Source organism: Felis catus, chromosome A2 (genome assembly GCF_018350175.1).
Source record: "Felis catus isolate Fca126 chromosome A2, F.catus_Fca126_mat1.0, whole genome shotgun sequence".
Lineage (NCBI taxonomy): Eukaryota > Metazoa > Chordata > Mammalia > Carnivora > Felidae > Felis > Felis catus.
The window spans coordinates 1123016-1147728 of record NC_058369.1 but is presented as its reverse complement, the minus strand read 5'-3'; the positions used below and the strand labels follow the sequence as shown (position 1 = coordinate 1147728).

Here is a 24713-nt window from a genome sequence, read left to right as displayed (position 1 = left end):
CCGGTGCGCCTCCTGGGAGGGTGGTGGGCTCCCAGCATACCAGGGGTGGCAACAGTGGGTCTGAGGTCAGCCTGTTCTGGCGCCCCGGTAAGGTCACCCGTTCCCATGTAGTAGAAGAGGATGTTGAGGTCTGGGAGATACAGTGCAACCTCAGGGCTGCCCTAATTGTCCCGCCCATCCTAGGTGTCCCCTATAACCCCCCCCCTCATTCCCCGTTCCCGGACCCCCACAGAGAGCCCCCCGTAGGGGCTCTCCAGGAAACGGGACTAGGGCTGGGGCCATCCGAGCTATGTCCTCCTGGGGTGTCATTGAATGCAGGGCTGAGCCAGGGTCTCCCTGGACCTCAGCTAGAGGCCCACTCACCACCAGCTCCTGGAGTGCCCTCTGCGCCACCCTAGAGCGGGAAGGCCTGTCATTCCTGGCAGCTCAGCGTGTGTTGCGGCACCAGGCGGTGGCGAGGCCAGGACCCAGAGCTGCTTCCACATTGCCCTAGTCCGGGGCTTCCTGGGTTTCGCGGCCCCTTTAAGGGAGGGGGGGGAGGTACTTCGGTCCAGGGGCGGGGCGACGCCGAGAGGGGTGGGGCCAGGGCGGAAACGGAAGAGGCGGCTTTCGCGCGCTCGGCGGCGGCGGCGGCGGCGGCGGCGGCCGGATCCCGGAGGAGGTGGCGGCGTCGGTGGTAAGTGGCGGCGGCTCGGACCCCGTCAGCCCGCCCGGCTCCCGCGTCCTCCTGCGCGCCTCGTCTTCCCCACGCGCGGAGCGGGAGTGTCCGGGGCCAGCGGAATGGACGCCGAGCGGGGCCGCGCGCCTGTGGGACTCGGGGCTCGGGGTGCTCAGAGCGCGCAGGCTGCTGCCACCGTGGCGGGGTGACCGGCCGCCGACGGCGCGAGGGGTCCCCCCCACCCCCTTCAGGCTACTCTCGGGGCCCACCCTGCCGGTGGAGCCCAGGCCCGGCCCTCTTGCTGGGAGTCTAGTGTCATTTGTGATAAGAAGGGACGCCTACAAGCAAAACTGGACGTGAGATGTGTACTCGCTGGAGTAGTCTAGGGGCCCAGCTCTCCTCCGCCCTTCCCACCACAGGGCCTTTGCTCGGGTTGGTCTTTGTGACTGATATGCCCTCACTACGTCCGGGCTTCGTGCGGATGACCCCAGCATGGCTAATGTTTCTTGCTACAGTATTTCTTCCCCAAAGTGCATCCGTCCCCTCGTGCTCCCCCCCCCCCACCCCGAGGTGCTGCACTTGTCACAGAGCATGTTGTCTTTTGATCCCATCAGAATGCAAACTCCCTGAGAGTCCGGGATCCACAAATGCATCAAGTTGAAAGCAATTTGCTTAGAATTGGAACAAAAATGTTTTCAGATACACAGAGTAAAAAAGTTGGAGTTTGTAACGGTGTTGGGTGAAAACTTGGCATCCTTCCGACCCCTGACCTCCAAGACCTGGCTCGCCTTTCCTGGGGCAGTTTCTTATATGTTAACACAGAAAACCTATGTTTGTGCATCCAGTGTATTTATACAAAACTCTGCTCACTGTACATGGGATCCTGTTACTCAGCATAGCTTGGAGAGCATTGTTCGTGTTCTGACGTAGAGATCTAGGTCGTTTGTTTGCATTGAAGCACCATATTGTGTTAGTCCTATAATTGGGTAGAAATTTAGGTTCTTTCTAGGCTTTTTGTAATAAGCAACGCTAGACCGATTATCCTTGTACAAAAGTCTTTGTACCCAAGTAGGAATGTTTTTGTAGGCTAAATTCTTTAGTGCAGGAGTGCTAGGTCAAAGGGCTTTTCGTAGGTCTCTAAATGCCTGTGTGATCTCTCAACAGGTCATACCAAATTGCCTCCCACCACCAAAGGAGGGGCCTAGGGTCCTGCACCTGATGCTTGATTTTGCAGATCTGGTAGGCGTAAAATAGTATTTTTTTATTTTTATTTTTTTACATTTATTTATTTTTTTTGATACAGCAAGACAGAATGTGAGCGGGGGAGGGGCAGAGGAGAGAGGGAGACACAGGATCCGAAGCAGGTTTCAGGCCCTGAGCTGTCAGCACAGAGCCCGACCTGGGGCTGGAACCCACGGACTGTGAGATATGACCTGAGCTGAAGTCGGACACTTAACTGACACCCACCCAGGCGCCCCAAAGTAGTATTTCATCGTAGCTTTGTTTGGGTTTCCTAGAAGTACAATCAAACATCTCAATGGTTTTGTCAGATTTATTTTTATGGTATAGTCATTTCAAAACTGGAAAGTCTGTACATATAAACATGTATATATTTATTTATTTTTAATTTTTTTAATGTTTATTTTTGAGAGAGAGAGAACGAGCAGGGGAGAGGCAGAGAGAGGGAGACACAGAATCTGAAGCAGGTCCAGGGTCTGAGCTGTGAGCACAAAGCCCGACGTGGGGCTCAAACCCCCAAACCATGAGATCATGACCTGAGCCGAAGCCAGATGCTTAAACCGACTGAGCCACCGAGGCGCCCCAACATGTATATGTTTAAAAGCCATGTGTATTTTATGTTCTTCAACCATTTTTCCATTGGGTCGGTGGTGTTATTGTTTTCTAAGAGCACTTTACATATGAAGGAAATTAGCCTATTTCCTGTTTAAAGTTTTTTTCCCCCTCAATCTGTAATTTGTTTTTGACTCGGACTGTGTTTTTTCCTTTTATTTCTAAAAAATTCATAGTTATTTGGCCAAGCATTTGAAATCATTATTAGTCATTACTAGTTTTTTTTCATTTATGGCTCCTTCATTTTGTGTCATGCTCAGAAATATTTTCTCTACTCCAAGATGATGAAACATTGGATGTATTTTTCTCGAAATGTAATGGTTTCTTTTTTAAATATAGATTTAAATTTTTGGTGTAATTTTGGAAAGTGCTTCTGGGAAGGAGTGCGGTGGGAACCAGCAACGTGTCCCCCCCCCCCCCCAAATCATTCACCCCAAGTCCATTTCTGGCAGAGGCCACTCCCGCCCCTACTGAAGTGTTGCCTTTTTTTAAAGTTTTTTTTTTCATATTTATTTATTTTTGACACAGAGAGAGAGAGACAGGGCATGAGTGGGGGAAGTGTTGCCTTTATCGCACTAGTGTGAGTGGTCTGTCCCCAGACTCTGTGCTGTCGCAGTTCTCCGAACTCCACTGCCTTCTTTACCGAGGGTCCCAAGACCCCGCCTCTGCTCGTTAAAGTCCAGGGAGGACTCTCAACTTGGACTTGGATATATCACGCACAATGCTAGTTCCATGTGACGGTCTCATAGAAAGGACTCTGAAAGCTTCAGTGTTTGCCCTCCCCCCCCCCCCCCCCCCCCCCCCCCCCCCCCCCCCCCCGGCCATGCACAGGGCACAGTGGTGACCTGGGTCGACGCAGGTGGCTGTTCTCAGTCTGACTTGAATAGCACCGGCCCTTGGGGAGTGCTCACCCTGCTTTTCTCCTCTGGTCTTGCCCATTGCTCAGAAGGGATAAACTAAGGCAGGCCTCTGTGGCCCCCGGGCTCCGCGGTCTCCTCTTTCCATGTGGAGCCCTGGGAAGGCTCACCCTCAGCCCCTAGACTGGGGGTGGGGGGGTGGGGGAGTTGGGGAGGGGTTGGGCCATGCCGGAGCAGTGATGGGGGGAAGCCTGTGGTACATTCCAGGATGCGCCCCCCCTTCCTTTCTGCTTGGTATGGCCCATGGGCCAGGCTGCCTGGGAGAAGGGCCAACTTTCGGTTCTCCATTTTGTGGATTTTCCAGAACACATGTGTGCACACCCGGCGGCAGCCTTCCCCTGCTGCCCGGCAGGTCCCTTAGCGCGCACCCCGGCAGGGCGCCCCGCGGCTCACCGGCACCTTTGGTCCCCCCCCCCTCCCCCCCCGAGACACCTGACCCGGCACACCTCAGACGCGGGCCCCTGGGTCGCGTGGCCTGGGCTCGCCCCGGGGCCCGGAGACCCCGGGGCCCACAGCCTGCGTGGGGGGTGACAGACACAGCTGCCTCGCCGGGCGCGGGCCCCTTTCGAGGGGCGGGTCTGGGGCAGTGTGGGTGCCGCTCGCCCCGGCCGTGGAGCCCAGACCGGACTTCGTGCGGGGTCCCCAGCACCCGAGGGCCGGTCCGTCCAACCTCTCCTTGCCCCTGGCGACCCTGCTTCCCCGCGTCATCGCGAGGGAGATGGTGGAACCCTGGCTGCTTTCTGTCTCCGCCCATCTCCGCGTGAACTGCGGAGGGGGGGGGCGGGGGGGGCAGGATTCCGGCAGAGCACCCCGTTCCCTCCAGACAGTGGCCGGCTGCTGGAGGAGCACTTGCCCAGCAGGGCCCGGACCGGAGACGGGGCCTCTGGTGGTGCCCCTACTGAGCACCCTGATCCCAGGCCTGGGTGCTCCTGCGGGGCGGGTTACCCGTCGGGGTGCGGGACCCACCTGGGAGCTGGGGGGGCCCCCTAGCTGGGGATGCCAACCCAGCGTCAGGATCCCCTTCCCTTACACTCAGCACTCCTGTCTCAAGCCAACTCTGGGCCACCGGGGTGGCTGTCCCCACCGTCCCCACTTACAAGGGACATGGCCCAGGAGGAGAAGTCTCGGGGATCCCAGCTGGGCTTAGGCCCTGGGCTCCCGGGGTGCTCAGTCTCTGGACACACACGTGCCCCTGCCGGACAGCGGGCTCTGTGCTGTCACACCCCAGTGCGTGGCACCGGGCAGAACACACACCAGAGCCACCGGTGTGTCCATAGCGCGTGCCCGTCGGGCCTGGGTGGTCGGGGCCTGGCCGCTGTCGCTCAGGGATGCTGAGCCGGGGTACCCTCCGTGGCCACTGCCCAGCCCCGGGGTGAGAGGAGGACAGGGCCTTAGGGAAGGGCTGTCATGTCGCTCTGCAGCCTGTCCTCCCACAGCCACGGTCTCCAGAACTGAGGAACCCATGTTTGGGCTCGTGCCTTCTTTTTTCCCATTGCAAACGATGCGACAATATGCAGACCTGCCTGGTTCCGTGTGAGTATTTGGGGGGTACCTTTTTAGGAGTGGAACCGGTGGGTCAAGGAGTACATTTAGTTTTGACAAGACGAAGCAGGGGGGTGTAAAAACTCCGTGGTGCCTCCCTGGCAAACTCCCGATACCTTAGGACCCTGTACCCTGTTTGCTTGTAAGTTTTCATCTTTCAGCCTGGGGGGCTCAGTCGGTTGAGTGTCCGACTTCCGCTCAGGTTGTGATCCCACAGTTCGTAGGTTCAAGCCCTGTGTCTGGCTCTGTGCTGACAGCTTGGAGCCTGCAGCCTGCTTTGGATTCTGTGTCTCCCTCTCTCTCTGCCCCTCCCCTGCTTGTGCTCTGTCTCTGTTTCTCTCTCTTAAAAATAAATAAAAGTTAATAATTTTTTTTTAAATAAAATTTTCATCTTGGGGGCACCTGGCTGACTCAGCCAGTGCAGCCTGCAACTTCTTGATCTCAGGGTTGTGAGTTCGACCGAGCCCCATGTTGGGTGTAGACATTACTTAAAAAAAATTTCAGGGGCACCTGGGTGGCTCAGTCGGTTGAGTGTCCGACTCCGGCTCGGGTCATGATCTCAAGGTTCGTGAGTTCGAGCCCCATGTCGGGCTCTGGGCTGACAGCTCAGAGCCTGGAGCCTGCTTCGGATTCTAAGTCTCCCCCTCTCTCTCTGATCCTCCCTTGTTCATGCTCTGTTTCTCAAAGATGAATAAATGTTAAAAAAAAATTTTTTTTTAAATTTCAGGGGTGCCTGGGTGGCTCCGTCAGTTGAGCGTTCAACTCTTGATTTGGGCTCAGGTCAGGATCTCACGCGAGGCTGAGCCCCGCGTATGGCTCTGCCCTGACGGCAGGGAGCCTTCTTGGCATTTTCTCTCTCTGCCCCTCCCCATCTTGCTCTCTCTCTCTCTGAAATAAACATTTAAAAACCCTTCATCTCGGAATACTTTGGGCTCTACAGAAAAGACAGCAGTGAGTCCCACCTACGTCTCACCTGGTGCCCCTCATGTTAACCTCTTGTCGGAACCAAGAAGTTCACGTGCGTTAGCGTTAACCACACTCCAAACTGTATTCCAGTTGTTTCACTAATGTCCTATTCTGTTCCGGCATCCCTCATGCTGTTTACCCATTTTGTCTCCTTAGTCTCTTAAAATAGGACACTCCTTCATGTTTCTTGTGTTTCATGACCTTGACAGTGTTGGGGACTAGTCAGGGGTTTTCTAAGATGTCCCCTGACCCGGGCCTTGTCTGAGGCTACATGAGGGTTATGGGTTTGGGGGAAGAACATAGAGTCGAGGTGTCCTTTTTGTCACCTCCCATCAAGAGTCCTTGATGCTCCCCGGACATCATCCTGAGTTTGACCTTGATCTTGACCACCTGGCTAAGGTGGGGTCTACCAGGCCTCCCCACAGTCAGGTTACTGCCCTCCCCTTCCCTGCTCTGTTCTCTGGAATCGAGTCCCGGAGTACATCCTACACTTCAGTGGGAGGGATGTGTTTAGAAAAGAAATTTTCATATAGAAAACCATAAAAAAGAAAGGACACATGGCCTGTAATTGCACTGTTTAGGTACCTGCTGACATTTAAAGAGAACAAATAATACATACACACGGGTTCCCAAAAAAGTTGAATTGCATAAAGTATGATTAAAACTATTTCAATGGGTGCCTGGGTGGCTCAGTCAGCCAAGCATCTGACTCTTGATTTCGGCTCAGGTCATGATCTCACGGTTTGTGGGTTTGAGCCCCAAGCCAGGCTCTGCGCTGACAGCACAGAACCTGCTTGGGATTGTCACCCTCTCCCTCTCTCAAAATATTTAAACATAAAAAAAAAAAAAAAAAAACTATTAAAAAGAAAGTCTTCACTTAAAAAAAAAAAAAAAAGCTAAGGTCATTCCAGCACGTGTATACACACATTCGCACACTGGAGCTTTGATTCTGACCCTGACCTATCTGGGGCACCTTCCTTGTGGGCACACGGTCTGGGGCATCCGCAGCAGGGACGCCCCCACTTTTTGGAACTCTCCGCTCACCTGTGCCCCCAGGAGTCCCTCCCTTCCACAGCTAGTGACTGCCCCCTGCCCTGCTTGGGTCTTGCAGCCGGGTGAGAGCCCTCCTGACCCCTTGGGAACCATCAGGGCAGGGTAGAGACCGGCCCCCAGTCACGGGTGAGGAAACTGAGGTAGAAGAAAGAATGCACTGCTTGCCGTGGGTGTCCCAGCAGGTGTGCACTCAGGCCGCCTCTGTTATTTTCCCCAAACCCTGTGCTGCCTCAGCTTTGCCCACGGGCAGGCCACTTCGCTGTTCTCCCCCAGCCTTGGTGTCCTCATCTGTGAAATGGGGATGCCACTTGTAGGGTCGTAGTGAGAACAGTGACGAAATGAGGCAGAGGTGCGCATGGGGTCAGAGTGGGGCAGGGATGGTCGAGCTGTGCGGGTGACAACTGAGCACAGGTCCCGCGGGTGCCGCACGGGCTCCCACGCAGGGACTCCTGCCCACAGAGCGGCCGGCACAGCCCACAGATGAGGTCTGAGATCCCGATCACCGCCAGGAGTAACGACTTGTGGGGCCACCCTGTGGGGAACAACCAGGACGCAGCCCTGACCGCTTTGCTCACATCCTCTGCAAGAAGGTGCCTGCCTCTGCCCTGAGTGTGGCCTCGACCCACACCTGCTGGGGGGACCGCGTGCTCCAGGCCCCAGGTGGGGCTGCTGATGCCACGTTTCCCCAACCACCCCCCTCTTCTTCCACTCTGTAGGTCGGTGCCCACCTACCACCTATGCCCTGATCTGACTCCCAGCTGCCTTGCCCTAGACCTTGAGCCCCTTGAGGGCAAGATGCTGGGGGGAATGGCTCTGAGCTCAATAAACATCCCTGGAAGCAACAAATGATTCCTGGCCTCTTTCTTGTGCTGGTCGTTGCCGAAGTGCCCGGTGCGAGCTGTGGGTGGGGGAGCCTCAAGGTGCTTCTTGCCTCGTCTGAACTTGGAGGGCCCTTTCTGTAAAGACTGGGCAGCACCTAGGGGTGTGTGTGGAGGGGATGTCTCAGGCCCCTGAGGGCTGCTGAGTTGCTGGGAGACTGGGGAACCCGCCCAGGTGGTTCACCTCCTAGACCTTTAGAGGCCCAGGGGCCCCAGGCCGGCAGGAACGAGGGCTCCCAGTGCCCACCGGGATGGTCCACGGCCTGTCAAAGGGGCTGTTCATCTCTGCGGCCTTCAGTCTGCCGTGTGTCCCTCTCCCGCCCTCCTCAGTACGGCCACGTGCAGGGTGGGGGACTCAGGGAGAGGCCGAGGGAAGACAGTCGAGGATGGGGCCAGGGTTCCAGCCTCTGTCCACACGCGGGCAAGCAGCTCTGTTCCCAGGAGCCCACCCTGGCCATTGCAAGGCCCTCACAGCCAGCTTAGGAAGGGGCGGTGCTATCGTCACCAGGGAGGGGGCCACCTTGCCCCACTTCCGCGTGATCCCCCCCCCCGCCTCAGACTGCTGGCTAGGCTGACCCCGGCCATCTGCGTCCTAGCCGCTGTCGAACTCCCTGGCCTGGACGTCCTCAGGGCTTCCACAGGCCCCACTTTTCCCCTCCGAGTCCCAAGGATCCCTGCCCAGCGTCGGGGAACGATGTTCCCAGCCCTTGTGTACCGCCGGGCCGGAATGCTCTGCCTCGCCGAGGGGTCCCGAGCCCGGCCCTTTGCAACCCCACCCGTCTCCTCTTCCCGATGCCCCGACCCCGCTCCTCCTCCAGCGGACACCGGCCTTCCCCACCCGTGAGCGGGGCGCAGGAAGAGAGACGAATGCAGGTTCACTGGGCGGGGCGCCCCACTCCTCCCTTGTCCAGCCGCGGGGCTCCGGGAAAGGCGAGAGGGATTCCCGCAGAAGGGGACGAAGGAACTAAGGGGAACGCGGTCCGGCAGGGCCCAGGTCGGGGGAGAGAAGAGGGGGGGAAGGGTCGCGCACGTGGCCGGGGGGCGGGGCTGGCCGCTTCCGCACCCCCACCCGGCCACGTGGGGAGCGAAGCCCTCCCCCATCGAGAACGGGGGCGCGCCCGGGGCCGGGGTGGAAGCGTCCGGGGTAGGGGCGGGCTCCCGCCGGCCGCGCGCCCTGGCGTGGGGTGGGCGCGCCCGCGAGGGGGCGGGGCGCGCGCCGGGAAGGGAGGGAGGGCTGCGCCGGGAGGGGGTGGGGCCGTCCGGGGAGGGAAGGAGGGACGTGCCGGGACGGGGCGGAGCGCTCCCGGGAGGGAGGATCATACCGGGGGAGGGCGGAGCTTGCCGGCGTGGGGAGGGGGTACTCCGAGAAGGGCCCGGGGGCGCGCGCCGCGGGTTACGGAGGCGGGGTCTCTGGCTGGGGGCCCGCGTGGGGAGGGCGCGCTTGGAGAAGCAGGCGGGGGCGCGCTCCAGGGCCGGAGTGGGCGCGCCGGGGGCGGCTCCTTCGGCCCGGACCCCGCCCCCGGCGGCCGCGCGCCGCTGGCAGGGCGGTGGAGGGCGCGCCGGGCGGGGGGCGTGGCCGCGCGCCCCGAGGGGGCGTCCTCCGGGCGGGGCGGGCCGCGGCCGCCCCCGCGGGCTCCGGTGCGTCAGGGCGCGTCAGGCGGGGCGGGGCGGGCCGAGCGCGGGCGGCGGCGGCGGCGGCGCGCGCCGGCCTCCTCCTCCTCCTCCTCCTCCTCCTCCGCCTCCCGCACTCGAGCAGCCGCCGCCGGCCGGACGGGCACCGCTCCCGCCGCCTCCTTTCAGCCCGCTCGGCCCGCGCCGCGCGCCTTTGCCCGGCATGTCGGCGGCCGTGGCGTGCGTGGATTACTTCGCTGCCGACGTGCTCATGGCCATCTCCTCCGGCGCGGTGGTGCACCGCGGGCGACCGGGCCCCGAGGGCGCGGGCCCCGCCGCCGGCTTGGAGGTGCGCGCGCCGCGCCGCGAGGCCGCCCCACCCGGGCCCCCGGGCCCGCCACCGCCGCCCCCCGCCGCCTCCGGCCCGGGCCCCGCCGCCGCCACCGCCGCCGCCGCCGCGCCCCACCTGCTGGCCGCCAGCATCCTGGCCGACCTGCGCAGCGGGCCCGGCGCCGCCCCGGGGGGCGCCTCGCCCGCCTCCTCCTCCTCGGCCGCCTCGTCCCCGTCCTCCGGCCGCGCCCCCGGCGCCGCGCCCGCCGCCGCCAAGAGCCACCGCTGTCCCTTCCCGGGCTGCGCCAAGGCGTACTACAAGTCCTCACACCTCAAGTCGCACCTGCGGACGCACACAGGTGAGCCCCGCTCCCCTGTCCCGCGCGCGCGCGCGGTCTCCTGCGCCCCTTCCCCCTCCGGGACCCCAAAACTGCGTGGCGCGTGGGGGGCGGGGAGGGGGGCGCGCCCGGGCCGCCGCCGCGCCGGCCGGGCGGGCGGGGCCTCGGTGGGTGGGGCGCGCGCAGGGGGCGTGGCGGCCACGCGGTCGGGCGGCGCGCGGTTGGCGGGCGCGACGGTGGTGGCTGCAGGCGCTCTCGGGGCGCGCGGCGCGATGGGGTCCGTGGGCGGGATCGGGGCTCCCGGACCGTCCCCTCCCCCCCTCGGCTCCGTTTCTCCTTAATTTCCTGTGGCGTTTGGGTCTGGGGAGTGGATACTGTGGTTGGAGCACGTAGCTCTGAGATGGTTGTGTTTTCCTTTCCTTGTCTCAGTTTCCCTATCTGGAGAGGGAGGAGGAGCCGCGCCGCCGCCTCCGGGGTGGCATCGAGGATTCACCCCCGAGGGCAGCAGAGCGCCTGGCGCGGGAGCCGGGGTGGGGGGGGTGCCCGCGCGTTTTTTTGTTTTTTTTTTTTTTTTTACTTATGAGTTTTAATACGGCGGAGGGCGGGGCTGAGAGTGAGGGTTGGGGCCAGAGTCGGGGTGGGGTGGGGAGAGGGATTTGAAAGGGGACCCTTGAGGGAGTCAGGTCCTCATCGCGTTTGGAGGCAGGCTTTGGGGGAGGGTTCAGCGACATTTGTCACCTCTCACAGCCGAGCGGGGGGGGGGGGGTGCGGCGAGGGGACGCCTGGAGGAGTCTGAGGCAGGGCCGCCGTCATCACCCTGTCACCCCCTCCCTTGTCCCCCTCTGGGTCCACCACCCTCGACGCTGAGAATGCTCTCCAGCTGGGAGTTTGGGGTGTCAGGGCGAAGGTGGGTCTTGGTGGCTGGCCTGGGCTTGAGTGTGGAAGGCGGTCCTGCCCTGGCGGTGGGCATCTGGCCACCGGCTGTGAGGATGTACTTCGATTCCAGCCCTGCCCCTCTCCAGCACGAGGCCTATTCCGGAGCTCAGTTTTTTCGTCTGTGTAAAGGGCTCACGCAAGTCTGCCTTCTGAACGTCACTGTTTCTCGTGTCGCAACACTGGCTCTGTGGACACACTCTCATTGTGGAGAGAGGGCAAGAAAGCAGGGCTGGCCATAGTGGTGTGGTGGGGACATGGTGGGGCAGCCTCAGGCCATTTGCAAGGCCTCGGATGCCAGGCGCCCTCCTCCCTGCTCTGCCCCCCTCCCCGCCTCATGTCTTGTTCAGTCCCCATCCTGTCCACAGGGACATACAGGCTCTGCTTGCTAGTGGGCATAAGGCAGGACAGGGCAGCCAGGGCAGACTTGAGGGGGGAGGGTCTGTATTTCCTGCAGGATCCTCTGTCCTTTTCTGAGCAGTCCCTGGGTGTTACCTACACTTTGAGGCACTGAGGCGTGTATGAGGGACACCTGGGGGGCCGTGAACACAGAGAGGCATCTTTATGTGGATCTGAGGGCAGATTCCTCTCTGGGTGGGGGGCTGGGGTCAGGGCAGAGCTCTGGCTCCTGCTAGGTGAGTTTGCCTGTCTGAACAATGGGGGTGCTGGAGCGGGAGGCCAGCCAGAGAGGGACTTTGTTTCTCCCACTGTATTCCTCCGCCTGTCCTAGGTAATTGTTGCCTGGCGAGGCTCTGGTGCACTGATTTGCTTTTCCCTTCTGGGTCGGTTGAAGGGGGTGGCCAGGCCACCGCCTACAGCAGCTCCCAAGAGACCCTCCTCTAGGGTGTCCTGGAGTGCTTCAGAGCCTCCATGGGCCCCCAGGCAGTGGCGGCCGTCTCCCTAAGCCCTGGGAGAGGAGGGACTCCTTACTGGGCCCAGGATGCCAATGTTGTCATCCGTGTTTTAAACGAGAAAATTGGGCTTATCCGGGGAGTGTCCCAGGGGAGGGTGGCCTCCCTGGATGGATCCCTAGTGCCAGTGGGAACGGTACCTCCGGGTATCCTCTCCCAAAGCCCTCTTTCATAATTATGGTGTGGGGACCCAGAGAACGCAGCTCCTGGGCCAACCCTGCTATTCCTGAGATTGGAAATCCTGGACTTAGGCACCCCTGGTGTTCCGTTTCTCGAGGGTTCCACACACTTGTCTGCTTAAGACTGTGGGTTCAGTGTATCTGTGACCCCCCCCCCCCGACCACAGAGCCCCGCGTAGCTTTTCTGGCACCTAGTTGGGGGTGGGGGGAGTCGCTGCTGTTATACCTGGCTTGGGGGTGGGGAAGCCATGCCTGTCCCTGGTGCCCCAAGGCTAGCTTGGTGTTGCCCATTCACAGGGGCTGGCCTGGGGACAGATGTGACGAGGAAGAATAATTAGAGGTCAGCTGTCTGCCGATTGTCCCCAGAGGCCTGTCTCCCCCTGCTCTGCCTGAGGTTCACTCCTCCTCTTAGTAAAGGGAATGAACTCCAATCCCAGCCTAGCTCCATTTTACAGATGAACAGACTGGGATCAGGTGCCTGGCCAGGGCCAAGTGTGGTACCCCCACCGTCCCTGCTCCGCTTGGCTTGGGGGTGGTGAGTCTGGGAGGGCAGTGGAGTCTTTCAGAGGGCCACCCAGCTGCAGGGGCAGGGCTGTCCTGTGCTCCCCCGGGGCCTGGCCTGCAGCCCCGGCACAGAGCTCTCCTGTGTGGGGTGGGCAGGCACTTCGGAAGCTTCAGGAGAAGTTGACGCTGTTGCTATGGATACGGAGATGAGAGGAGATGGGGCGGGGGTGGGAGGAGAGGCTGGCTGGCTGCTCCCTGCTCTCCCAACCTCCAGATCCGGACTGCTCCCCTGCCCCAGAGCCCCCAGCTCTGAGCACGCGGTGAGCCCTGCGCCTTCTGGGGTCTCAGGCTCCTTCCTGGCAAGAGGGAGTCAGATCTGGAAGTGGAACTTCTAGGCCAAGGTCTGATCCCCGGGGCACAGCTGATGCCATTCTCTGTGGGGCGTCCTGGGCACCTTGGGGAGTTCCGCAACATCCCTGGCCTTGCTCACTCCATCCCAGGAATCCCAGGAACGTACCCGGTTGCGACCAATGACAGATGTCCCCTGGGGGAGTTGCAAGGTCATCCACCAGGAGAGACCCCCTGTTTTACTCTAAAACCCTCTCTCCTTAAGTTTGAGGAAAATCAGTAAGGGTCCAGGGTGGTGCAAGGTACTGTGGGGAGAGCCCAGTCCCTGTGCCCTTATATCCTGGAACCTTGGGAGGGGGTGACAGTGGCAGTGATGGAGGAAGAGGCTTCTCAGCTGATAGGATGGGGTCCTGTGGGGCAGGAAGGGGTGTGTCCCCAGAGAGGGGACCACACCCTGGCCTCAGGGGATGGGGGCAAGGGCCCTGGGGCATGAGTTTTGAGGATGAGGTGGAGAAGTGAGGTGGGGAGGGTCAGAGCAGGTGAAGGGTTCCATTTAATCCCAAGGGCAGGGTGGAGGGTGGGCAGGAAGGCAGGCCCGGCTTTGCAGAGGAAAATCCGTTTATGGAGCAGGGATTAGGGTCCCGGGAGAGGGGTTGAGGAGGGCTGTGGTAGGGGAGGGAGAGGGGTGGGCCAACCCATAAACCGGGGCCAAGTAAGAAGCCCCAGGACCCGGAGAGTAGGAGGTGGCTAGGGTGAACCCTAGTTTTTCTGACTGAGCAGCCCAAAGGGGGGCAGGGCAGCAGAGGTGGTATTCTTTGCTGAAGAGCCCCCCCCAGGGGAGAAGCAGATGGGGAAACTGAGGCCAGGAGGGGAAGCAGGCATCGTCCTCCCAGGGCTGAGCCGACGTAGACCCCACCCTCTCCCCCTGGCAGAGCTGTGAGCTCCTGTAAGGACAGGTGGGGTTCAGGAGACTGGTGGCTTACAGGGGGCAGGGTAGGACACTGCCAGGCCGGAGGGGGTGGGGGTGGCCTGTGAACTCCCTTCTGCAGCAGGCAGGGTGCAGAGAGCAGCTGGAACTGACTTTAGGTGCCCGTGCTATAACTGGGGAGTGCGGGAGGGCCCCCAACATTGTGGGGGGCGATAACCACCCCCGCCCAGGCTCCCTGATAAACGTGGCCCAGATGGCCTGGGAGCGGGCAAGTGATACCAGTTCCAGGAGCCGGCCGCCAGGGGAGTGAGGGCTGGAGGGCCGGCCCTCACTGTCACCCTTGCCCAGCACTGTTCTGCCCATCACACATGCTGGGCGGGGGGGTGAGGGGGTGGCTGGGGGCGGTGTTACCCTCTCATCCCCAGGCACCAAGAGCCCCCATGCCAAGGATGCCCGTCTGGGTGCCAGGCGGGTGATGGCAGTGTGGGTCTTCAAGGAGGAAGGGGGGATGAGGGGCTGCACGTGGTTGGCCCTTTAAACAAATGGTGGTGGGAGCCCCCACCTGGGGGGGTGGGGGCAGGGCGGGGAGGAGGGGTGAACCGCATGATGAACCAACAGTTAAGCCAGCAGCCCAAAGACTGGGCGGCTCAGCCCCAAGCCTATGGGCTACTGCACCAGTCCAGGCAGGAGCTGGAGTCTAGAGCCAGGGTGGGGTCTGGAGATATTGTGAAGGCCTTACTGATGGGATTTGCTGCCCGGTACCACGCAGGCCAAGGTGAGGGATAGAGAGATGGCTGGGGGATGCCTGCCTTGGTTTTCGTGGCAACAACACAGTGCTTGAAAGGGGAACCCTATGGGAGGAGCTGGGATGTGGGGTGGGGTAGGTGGGAAGCCTTGGCTTTTCGGGGGCAGGGCCCAGGGGTGGTTAAAATCACAGAACATGGGGCGTTTTGGTGGCTCAGTCAGTTGAGCGTCTGACTCTTGATCTCAGCTCAGGTCGTGGTCTCACAGTTCCGGGGATGGAGCTGACCGCACAGAACCTGCTTGGGATTCTCTCTCGCTTTCCCTCTGCCTCCCTGTCCCCCCTCGCTTCTGCACCCTCCCTTTCTTAAATAAATTAAGGAAATAATAATAATAAAATCCCAGAACGGGGCACCTGGCCGGCTCAGTAGGTGGAGCATGGAACTCTTCGTCTCGGGGTGAGATTGAGCCCCACATTGGGTGTAGAGATCACTTAAAAACTCTGAAACAAAATCGCAGAATAGACAAGCCTCCCGTGGGCTGGTCTTTGTAAAGCCATAATGGCTACTTGAAGGGGACCCCCTGCCCTGCTCTCCAGACCTCAGCATCTGTTTTCCACCTTTCTGCTGTATTTCCAGAACTGCTCTCTGGGCTCTTTCTGGACTACTTAGGGGCCGTTTTCAGGTAGTCTCAGCTGCTCCCCGCCTTCTGTAGCTCTGCGAGAGTGCTCCCTCACTTGTCCTCCCCCATGCAGTCTTCCTGGTAGGTGGGCGTTTGTTCCGGTCAGTTGGCAGACACCCCTCCCTACCCCTAGGGATGACCTCAGGAGGTCACGGTGAAGGTTAGTTGTCAGAGCCCTGGTCCTTGGCCCCTGGCCCTGCGGGGGGGGGGGGGGGAGGTGGGGCACCCACCCCACGCAGGCCAAGCCGTCCTGGCTCAGGGACCACCTTTGCTGTGTCCTGTATCAGGTCTCAGGACCTCTTGGCCTCCGTTTTTCTGAGCCTGCACGGCACTGTGGTGGCCCCAACTGTCCCGAGGTCACCCCAGCCCAAGTCAAAAGGTTATGTCCACCAGGGCCCCGCCCACCACATCTTCCTCTAGTCCCTGTTCCAGTCTGCTTTGGGGCAGCCGGTGGCCGTACCTAGGGTCCCCTCCGGCTCTGAGCTTCCCGGTTGCTCCCCACCAACCTCCTGGCTAGTGGGCTGTGGGAGGGTGACAGGGCCTGGTATCTTGCAGGCATTCGCTCGACGTTGTGGGGGCGGCGGGAAGCCTCCGCGCCCAGGTCTCCGCCACCCGCGTGTGCACGTGAGCGCCCCAGCAACTGGCTGTGGGGCGGGGCTGGCGGGCGTCCAGCCGGCGGCAAGTCGACCCCGACCCCCCCCCCCCCCCCCCCCCGCCCTAGAGGGAGCGGGACCACGTGAGCGAGGCCGGCTGGGCTGCGGTTGTCCCCGCCGCCACCGAGCTACGTGCGGCAGCTGTGTTCCCGGCGGCTGCATGTGTCCTGCCCCAGTGGGCGCTGGCACCGCTCTTGCAACCTGCTCATCGCAAAGTAGAACTGCCGGAGGAGGGGAGGCTGGGAGGCGGGTACTAGTCCCGCCGCCCGAAATGGGGAAGTGAGCCAACTGCGGGGCGCGCCAGCAGCGGGATGCCCGCCCCCCCTCCGCCCCGCCTGCGCCCTGCAAGATGGCGACAGGACTGCACGCCCCTCGGAAGGGGCGCCGCTCCCCCTGGCACCGGGTCTGGTCTAAAGCCAGCAGCCCCGCCTCCAAAACCGGACTCCCCTCCCCCAGACTGCAGCCCCGGGGAACTGTCAGATCCAAGCCTTCCGCCATCCAGGTGGGGTAGGGGTCCTTTCCGGGCTGTTTTGAGCGCCGTGGTTCCCGTAGACGATGCCCTTGCTGAGACCCCTCCCCCTGCCTTCTGGATTGTTCCAGGGAAGGGTGCAGCCCCAGAGACTTAGGGTCTGCGAGGTCTTGGGCATAGTTGTGTAACCTCCCCTCCCCCCCAGGGGTAGGTGACAAGCTCACCTGGACTCACAGTCTCCTGGGGCATGTGCTGCCCCAGGCGTGAGCCTGAGCCACAGGCAACCCACAAGAAATCTTCTTGGGGGGACCGCTGGACTCCACCTCCTCCTTTGGTGCTGGTGGTAGCCAGGAAGAAGGGGTGGGGGAGGGGAGGTTTTGGTCCCGCTCTTTCCTGGGCCCTGGGAGATGGCAGGAGCCCCTCTGCCTCTTCTGACCCCTACTCCCCTCCCCCACCCCTCCCCAGCGGTTCTCCCCGGGACAGTCCCTTAGCTTTCAGAGCAGAGATGTTCCTGGCCTACCCTGTTCCCCGCCACGGCCACAGGTCTGTCCCGTGGGCCTTCCTGCTGGCTCCTGGTTACCTCCACCATCGGTCCTGTTTGGGGAGCCTTTCTCTGATCCTAGACCGTGTACCTTCTTCTGGGTGTGTTCCCTGAGACAAGGTCAGCCTGGGTCACTGCAGGGCCAGCATGTAACCCAGGATGTGACCACCCTGACCGCTCTGTGGCCTCCCCCAATTCCAGCGCTCTGCCTTCCTATGTGGGGCTCCATCCAGTGCCACAAAGGGTATATAGCACAGGGGTGCGGGCATCACGGATCGGTGCCCACATTCTGTCCACACCCCCACCACACACACACTCCAGAACTCGTGGACAAAGCAACGCCTGGGGAGTCCAGGGTTCCAGGTGACCGGCGCGGGGCGCAAGGGTGCAAGCTCCAGGATGCTTACCACCCCTTGGCCTGGGGCGTGGCGGGGTCCCCGGTGGACCCTGCGTAGAGGTGGGGCCCTCGGAGCTCCCGGGTCGGCCGGGGAGATGCTGACAATACTCGCTGGGGGGTCGGGCTGAAGCGTTCTGGGGCTGAGACCCCAGACGCGAGGGGTGGGTGGGGACAGGCGCTCGGGGCTGGCAGCGCCGTTGGGTTCACGGCAGGATGGGCGAGGCCAGCCGGGGAGGTGGGAGGGGTCTGCAGAGGAAGTTGCAGGGTGGCGGTCCGCCCCTCCCCTCACGGTCTGTTCTGCGGGGGCGGGGGCGGGGTGAGGCCAGTGGCCGTGGCCTCCAGGCCCTCCCCTTCCCGGCGGCCGTATGTTCCTGGGCCTCGTGCCCTTCTCCCTCTGCCCCTGTGTGGGGCTGCAGGTGGCCCTAGAGGCCCTTCACGTGTTCTCCAAACATAGAGGGGCCACAAGGGTCAGTGGGTCGTCGGGCCACGGGAATCCGCCCAGGCACCCCCACACCGACTTTGCGTCCGGGGTGGTCATTTTCAAAAGGAGGGGTCCAACGGGTTGTGAACACCTGAGAGCCTCCGGTAAGCTCCAAAGGAGAGCGGAGGTGGAGGTGGGGACGGCGGGATCCATTTGCATCGGGAGAAGCCCCTGCAAAACCCCGCATGCGTTCCGAGCAGGCGCGCACGTGTGTGTGGCTCGTGCACCGCGAGACCCTGTCACGGATGTCACGGAGGCGGTGCGGTGGTGCCGCGGGGGCGGGCCTGGAAGGGCTCGGGCTCCGCACGGTCTTCTTTTAACGCACGGAAACTGCTCGTGGAATTACTACGAGTTCATAGGAAAGAAAGGGCAGGAATACTAATTAGGGGTTCTTGAAGTGAGTGGGGCTTTCCTCTTCACATTTCCACGTGTTGAATTCACGCCCGGAGTTCAGCCTCTAGAACGGGGGGGTGGGGGGGGGACGAGTTGCCCCGCCCCCCTCCCCCCCCCCCCACTGACCACGCTGTCTGCCCTCTGCCTCCTCTGCCCAGGTGAACGCCCCTTTGCCTGTGACTGGCCTGGCTGCGACAAGAAGTTCGCGCGCTCCGACGAGCTGGCGCGCCACCACCGGACGCACACCGGCGAGAAGCGCTTTCCCTGCCCCCTCTGCTCCAAGCGCTTCACCCGGAGCGACCACCTGACCAAGCACGCGCGCCGCCACCCCGGCTTCCGCCCGGAACTGCTCCGGCGCCCGGGCGCCCGCAGCACCTCGCCCAGCGACTCGCTGCCCTGCAGTCTGGCGGGCAGCCCCGCGCCCAGCCCCGCGCCCAGCCCGGCCCCCTCTGGCCTGTAAGGGCCCTAGTCCAGCCCACCCTGCCGCACCCCTGCTGGGCCTGGGCCTGGAGCACCAGCAAAACGCCTGCTGTCCACAGCCCGGGGCGGGCCACGGACCGACAGCCGGTGTCCCCGACACTGGGGGGGTGGGGGGGGTGGCGGCCCTTAGGAGGGGTGGCTGGGGCCCCGTGTGTGTAAATAGCCATGTCGGATAACTCTCTTCCTATGTGTTAAACAGGAACCCCAGGTGGGCAGCCGGCCGGCGCTCCCCTCCCCCCATCGCCGCCTCCCTGCTTCGGAGAGGGTGGGTCTGGGGGGAGCGGCCCAGGAAAGGGGCACGTAACCAGTGCTCAGACTTGGCCCCCCAGCCCTCCTCTCCAGGTTGGGATGATGTGTGCAAAGAGCCATAGACGAACCGGGGGTTCCCGCGGCCCCACCCCCACCCCGCCCGGGGCCCCCCACCCCACTGAAAGCCATTGGAGACGTTCAGGGAATTGGGGTGCGGCTCCAGCCGCCCCCATCCGGGTATTCAATCTCAGGTGTCCACAGATTCTGCCCTGCCACCCGGCTCCCCAGCAGTGGGGGCAGGATGGGGAAGGGGGAGGCCGGGAGGGGGGAGGCAGTAGGGTCCAGGTTTTGCTCCTAAAACTGGGGTAGGGAGGGAGAGAAAGGGGTTCTTCCAAAGAGCATTTTGACTCTCGTTTGGGGAAGGTGGATAACACGGGCTGGGGCAGATGCCTGCTTATTTATTTTCCTCTGTCTCTGCTGGTAGGAAGGAGGGGGGCAGTGAGCGGCCCCCCTCTGGGTGGGTGTGTGAGTGTGTGAGTGAGGACTGCTCCCTTCGGGGTAGAGTCCCCAGCATTGGCCTTCCATAGCATCACATGACAATCAATCCCTCCTGTTTGGGACCATGACAGTCATTGAGCATCGGGCAGCCCTTCCCTGCAGGTGCCCCTGGACCAGAGGTTGAGGTCCTGCTTTGCAAGGGCAGGAAGCATGAGGGCTGACCCCTGAACCCCATGGGATAGCTCGCTTTTTTGGACCGGATAGAATATTTTTTCAGGCGCCAATCCCTTTCTTGATCTGGGCCCCATGGGTGGTCCATTGTCCTCAGGGGGTGTGGGTGTTGGGGGGGAAGGTCTGTATGATCCCTACTTATGGTAGGGAGGGGTAAGCGCCATGACCCCTCCTGGTGTCTTCCCACTGTGGCTTCGGTTGGATTTCATTTTGGGTAGGGACTGAGGGCCGTGCCCTAGAATGGGACAGACCCAGGGTCCCTGTCCCAAGACCCTGAAAGGACCTATCGCCCACTGTTGGCTGCAGGAGGTTTTTGGCACCCATGTGTGTTCCAGAACCCTTCTGTCTCCCCACTGGGGGCTGGGGATCTGGATGGCGGTGTGGACTGGACCTGCCTTGGCAGGATCAGGGGGTGGGTGCCTGGGGTCCTGGGGAGGAGGCCAGGGAAGCCCTTTGGAGCTGGGCTGGGAAGGGTCTTCGGGCCCAGTCTCTGGGCAGATCTTGGCAGGGCTGGCCCATTCGTGCCCTTAAACCCTCCCTGCCAGCAGTGTTGCTGAGATGCCTTAGTCTGTGGGGGCAGGCTGGGGTCCCATTTTCCTTTATGTCTTTATGGACGTCCTCCTGATTGTCCCATCCCTGGCTGGTGCCTGTCCACAGGACGTGAAGTGTGGGTCTGAGGGCCCAGGAGGCCGAGGACGCGTCCCTGGCCCCTCTCCCGTGTCCAGGGGTCTGGCCAGACCTGTGCCCCTCCTCCCCCAAGGAGCTGGAGGTCACTGGGACCTGGTTCCAGCCACTTCGCTGTGGCATCTCAAGGGGAGGGCCCCAAGGGACTCGTGCTGTCAGGTGGCGCCCCCCCCCCCCCCACCTTACCCTGCCCTGCCTGGCCTTTTCCTTGTATTTAATTAAACAAGCCCTTTTTTAAACCCGACTCTGGTGACTGTGTGGTCTTTCTCACCTCTGGCCTTCAGCCGGAGAACTCTCTGAGTCTCTGTGTCCCACGCAACAGGGTAGCCCCCAGGTCACCAGCGTCCCGCTGCAGAAAGTGAGGCAGTGGGGCCCTGAATCTAGGGACCTGGTGGGGGCTTGGGATGACGCCCCCTCAGCCCTAAGGCCTGGGGAGGGGGCTGCTGGAAGCAGAGCGCGCTGCCGTCCCGTGTCACCCACGCCTCTCGCAGCTGCGCCCCCCTCCTTCCCGCTCGGTTACCCGGCAACCGAGGCGCGGTGACACGGCGCCCGGGGGCGTCCCGCGCCCGCCCCCTTCCGGCACCGGGAGCCGGGCGGCAGGGGAGCCTGCGCCGCTGGGGCTGCTCGTGGGCGTGACAGGGCTCCTCCCCAGAGGGTCCCCCGCCCCCGCTGTCTGTGCCCCGCCTGGCCCCTGTGCCCAGGGGGCTGCCCACGTTCCGCACGCCGGCCGTGTGCCAGCTCCCGACTGGAGGCGGGGGGGGGGGCCCTTGGTGAGGGCTTGGCGTCCCCGGGAGCACCGAGAAGCCGATGAGGGTCTCGGACCCCTTCCTAGGCGATAGACACCCAGATTCCAGCGGTCTCCCGAGCCCCGAGGGCGGGTGTGGCTTGGGCGGGGAGCCAGACCCTCCCCAGGGCCTCCCCGGAGTCCGTCCCCGGGGAAGGCGGAGGCTGCGCCCTCTGGCGGCCGCCCCTGTCATTGCACCGCCGGCTCCCGCCGCGCCCTCCTCGGGGTCCGGGGTCCGGCCCTGGCGGCCGCGCCGGTGGCCCTCAACCTGGGCGCGGGGCCCTCGCCCTTTCTCGAGGTCGGCCTCCTTGTTGCATCCCCCTGGCTCCTGCTTCACTTTGTCCCCCTTTCTACTGGCTTCTGCCCCGCAGGGCCGCCGACGTTGCTCCTTGGACCCCTGTCCCACTGTCCCTCTCCAGCTCTTCTGGCCTTTCTGCCCCTTTGCGCAGAGTTCCTGGAATTCGGGGAACGCAGCCCCTGCCTCCAGTCTCTCTTGGACACCATCCCACGTGCTCCGAACAGCTCGAAGGTGTCCCCCTCCTGCCTTCTCGACACTCCCTGGTCATGCGGCTTCGGGGACCCCTGACCCTCCCCCATGCCCCCCCACCCCAGGCTAATGTTCCCCTCTGGCCTTGCTTCTTGTACGCTCACCTCCCCTGTGTGCAGACGATACTCCCTGGTCCGACACCAGGCCCTCACCCTCAACTCCAGACCCTGAAGGTGCCAACTCTCACCCCCAGGCCGCCCAGTCCCATCCCCACCTCGGGCACTGGTACCCCCATGTTTCCTGGTGCGGAGGCCCAAATCCTTGACCTTGACTCAGTCTGACTACCACACCCATTTCCGTCAGGAAATCTCCCCGGAGTTTTCAGATCCGAAATCTGCCCACTTGTTCCCGGTCCTGGCGTCCACCCAGTCCACCACCTCGTCTCCTCAGGCAGTCTCCCCCACCCTGGTCCCCGGGGTCGCTTGGTCCCACCGTCGCCCCGCCCCCGTCCGCCCTCCCCTCAGCGGCCACCAGAGGACGGTGGTGAGCACCCGAGTCAGGTCCCACCCCCTAATGCCTGCAGCCCTCGGAGGCTCCCACCTCCCTCCGTGAAAGCCTAAGTCCTCACGGAAGTCCCCAAGGCCCTGTGCGACCTGCCCCCATCCCCTGCATCCCTTCCATTCCCCCGTGTTTCCCGCTTGCCCACTCTGCTCCAGCCCCGCGGACCTCCCCTCGGTTCCTCCAACACGCAGGCCTGGTACTGCCCCCAGGGCCTTTGCACAGACTGTGCCTGCTGCCTGGAATACCCTTCCCCCTCTTTAGAACTGTTCATATCCCACCGTCCTCAGAGGACTACACGGACCACCTCTTAGTCCCCTACCCTGTTCTACTCCCCCCGCCCCCCCCCCCCCATAGCACTTAAATCATGCTATATCATTTACTTATTTCCAATTGTCTGTCTCCCCCATTGAGAACACTACTCCCACCAGGGTCGGGATCTCTGCCTCGTTCACCGATGTTTCTAGCACTGTGTCTGGCATATAGTAGGTACTCGGTGAATATTTGCTGAATGGATGACCAAGGCCATCCTCGGGCGTGGATGGAGACCAGGCGGGCTCTCGCAGAGGGGGGCCCTCGCTTCACCTCGCACGCGCCGTCAGACCACTCTCAGGGGCTCACCCTTCTGTTATTGGAGATGACAGGTGTTGAGAGACCCCTGCATGAGGGGCCTCGGGGCCCCAGGTGGCCGCTGGACCCAAGGGTGGCCAACTGTTCATACAGAGGCTGGGACGGCAGCTTTTAGGTAACGTCTCCCCAAGTTTTAAACATGGGCGGCAACAGATTTATATCGTTTGAAAAACTAGTACAGCACTCAAAAAACCTAGTCCCCAAACACGCACATTGAAAACAAACACACGCTGCACAGCAGCACAGAGCACAACGCCCAGAGACGCGGCAGCCAGGTGCCCTTGACAGGTGAGCGGACATGACCGTGGCCACCGCGCACGCGCACATCCCACGGCCGGGAGCACGAGGGAGGTGCCCACACCCGGCGCCCCGCGGACGGGACCCCGAACACAGGCGCGCCGCGGGACAGACTCTGACCACACGACGCTCAGGGAGGGAACCAGACGCGAGAGGCCACACGGGGTGTGAGTCCTCGTGTGTGAAACGTCCAGAACGGGCTCGTCCACGGCCAGGAGGGGGGGCTCGGGGGGACCGGGGAGGAGGAGGGCGTGCTGGGGGAGATGATGGCTGATGGAGACGGGGTTTCTTTTTGGTTTCAGAATATTCTGGAATTACACAGAGGTGATGGTTGCACAGAACAGTGAATGTACCAAATGCCCCTGAATTCTCACTTTTTAAAATCAAGTAATTATCTTTTTGGTAATTTTTTAATGTTTATTTTTAAGAGAGAGAGAAAATGCCAATGCAGGCGGGGCAAAGAGAGAGGGAGAGACCGAAAATCCCAAGCAGGCTCCATGCTGTCAGCAGAGAACTTGATGCGGGGCTCAGACTCGCAAACCGTGAGATCATGACCTGAGCTGAAGTCGGATGCCTAACTGACTGAGCCACCCAGGTGCTGAATTTTCACTTTTAAAATGATTAATTTGGGGGGCACCTGGGTGGCTCAGTTGGTAGAGCATGTGATTCTTGACCTCAGAGTCATAAGTTCAAGCCCCATGTGAGGGGTAGAGGTTACTTAACAATAAAGTCTTAAAAAATAAAATAAAATGATTAGTTTTGTTAATGTGAACTTCCCCTAAATATAAAAGGGGAACGAAGCGGGGAAGAATTTGTCCAAGATGCCCTGTTGTCCCATCCACCCCTGCCCGCATTTCTTGTTTTCACTCACTAAAGTCTTATCCCAGTTAGCACACATCACATGCGGTTTTCCGCACCCGCCTAGAACTGAGGACACATTCCTTCCTTGAACATTCATTGATCCATGTTACAGATGTGTGTTTAGGTCCTGTGTCCAGCCGGGTCCTGTGGTCACGGGCCTTGGCCCCGAGGTTCCCTTAGTCCGATGAAGGGTGGGAGGAGGCAGATGTGAAAAAAATTTGTTCGCTGTCGGGGATAGAAAATGTTGTGAGGCTGCCGTGGCGGGAGACCCTCGGGGAGAAATGTGGTTGTTAATTGGAGAAACCCCACTTCATCCTCCTCCGTGGCTCCCAACCCTTTATGGCTCCCCATTGCCCTCTTGGTTTGGACAACAAGCACCCTCACACATTCACAGCCGCAGGCTGCCTCTTGCCTGGACACTTGCTCAAGAAAGAGTGTCTGTGCTCAGAATCCCCCCCGCAATATTCCGTGCACCCTCCGCTGTCAACGCTTACTGCCTTGGAAACCAGGGGCTCTCGGTGATATGGCCGAAGAGGCAAGGGCTCTCCACCTTCAGGGCCCACTGACCAGCCACCAGACAGACTTCGGACAAAAATCAGATCGTGTCCTCTGGAGAGTCATCTCTGACTCTCTCCACCCCACCTGCCCTCC

The 24713-nt window shown here is 61.7% G+C and overlaps 2 protein-coding genes across 2 annotated transcripts; both read left to right on the top strand.

Annotated features, from left to right (window-relative positions):
* Positions 1–289: 289 nt before the first annotated feature.
* Positions 290–8886, top strand: LOC123381376. The gene is made up of 5 exons (XM_045042078.1): positions 290–407; positions 528–676; positions 1823–1897; positions 7447–7577; positions 7704–8886. Exons 1-5 carry the CDS (start codon positions 290–292, stop codon positions 7834–7836), a joined length of 606 nt encoding a protein of 201 aa, XP_044898013.1. The 3' UTR covers positions 7837–8886.
* A 699-nt stretch (positions 8887–9585) lies between these two features.
* Positions 9586–20689, top strand: KLF16 (Kruppel like factor 16). The gene is made up of 2 exons (XM_023243264.2): positions 9586–10165; positions 18462–20689. Exons 1-2 carry the CDS (start codon positions 9700–9702, stop codon positions 18761–18763), a joined length of 768 nt encoding a protein of 255 aa, XP_023099032.1. The 5' UTR covers positions 9586–9699; the 3' UTR covers positions 18764–20689.
* Positions 20690–24713: the final 4024 nt, after the last annotated feature.

Excerpts from the sequence above, each read along its gene's own strand:
- LOC123381376 (XM_045042078.1), top strand. The coding sequence starts at position 290 with ATGTCCTCCTGGGGTGTCATTGAATGCAGGGCTGAGCCAGGGTCTCCC. Across the intron at positions 408-527 it reads CGCCACCCTAGAGCGGGAAG|GGAGGGGGGGGAGGTACTTC; the intron begins GCCTGTCATTCC and ends GGCCCCTTTAAG. Across the intron at positions 1,898-7,446 it reads TGCTTGATTTTGCAGATCTG|AGCGGCCGGCACAGCCCACA; the intron begins GTAGGCGTAAAA and ends TCCTGCCCACAG.
- KLF16 (XM_023243264.2), top strand. The coding sequence starts at position 9,700 with ATGTCGGCGGCCGTGGCGTGCGTGGATTACTTCGCTGCCGACGTGCTC. Across the intron at positions 10,166-18,461 it reads GCACCTGCGGACGCACACAG|GTGAACGCCCCTTTGCCTGT; the intron begins GTGAGCCCCGCT and ends TCCTCTGCCCAG.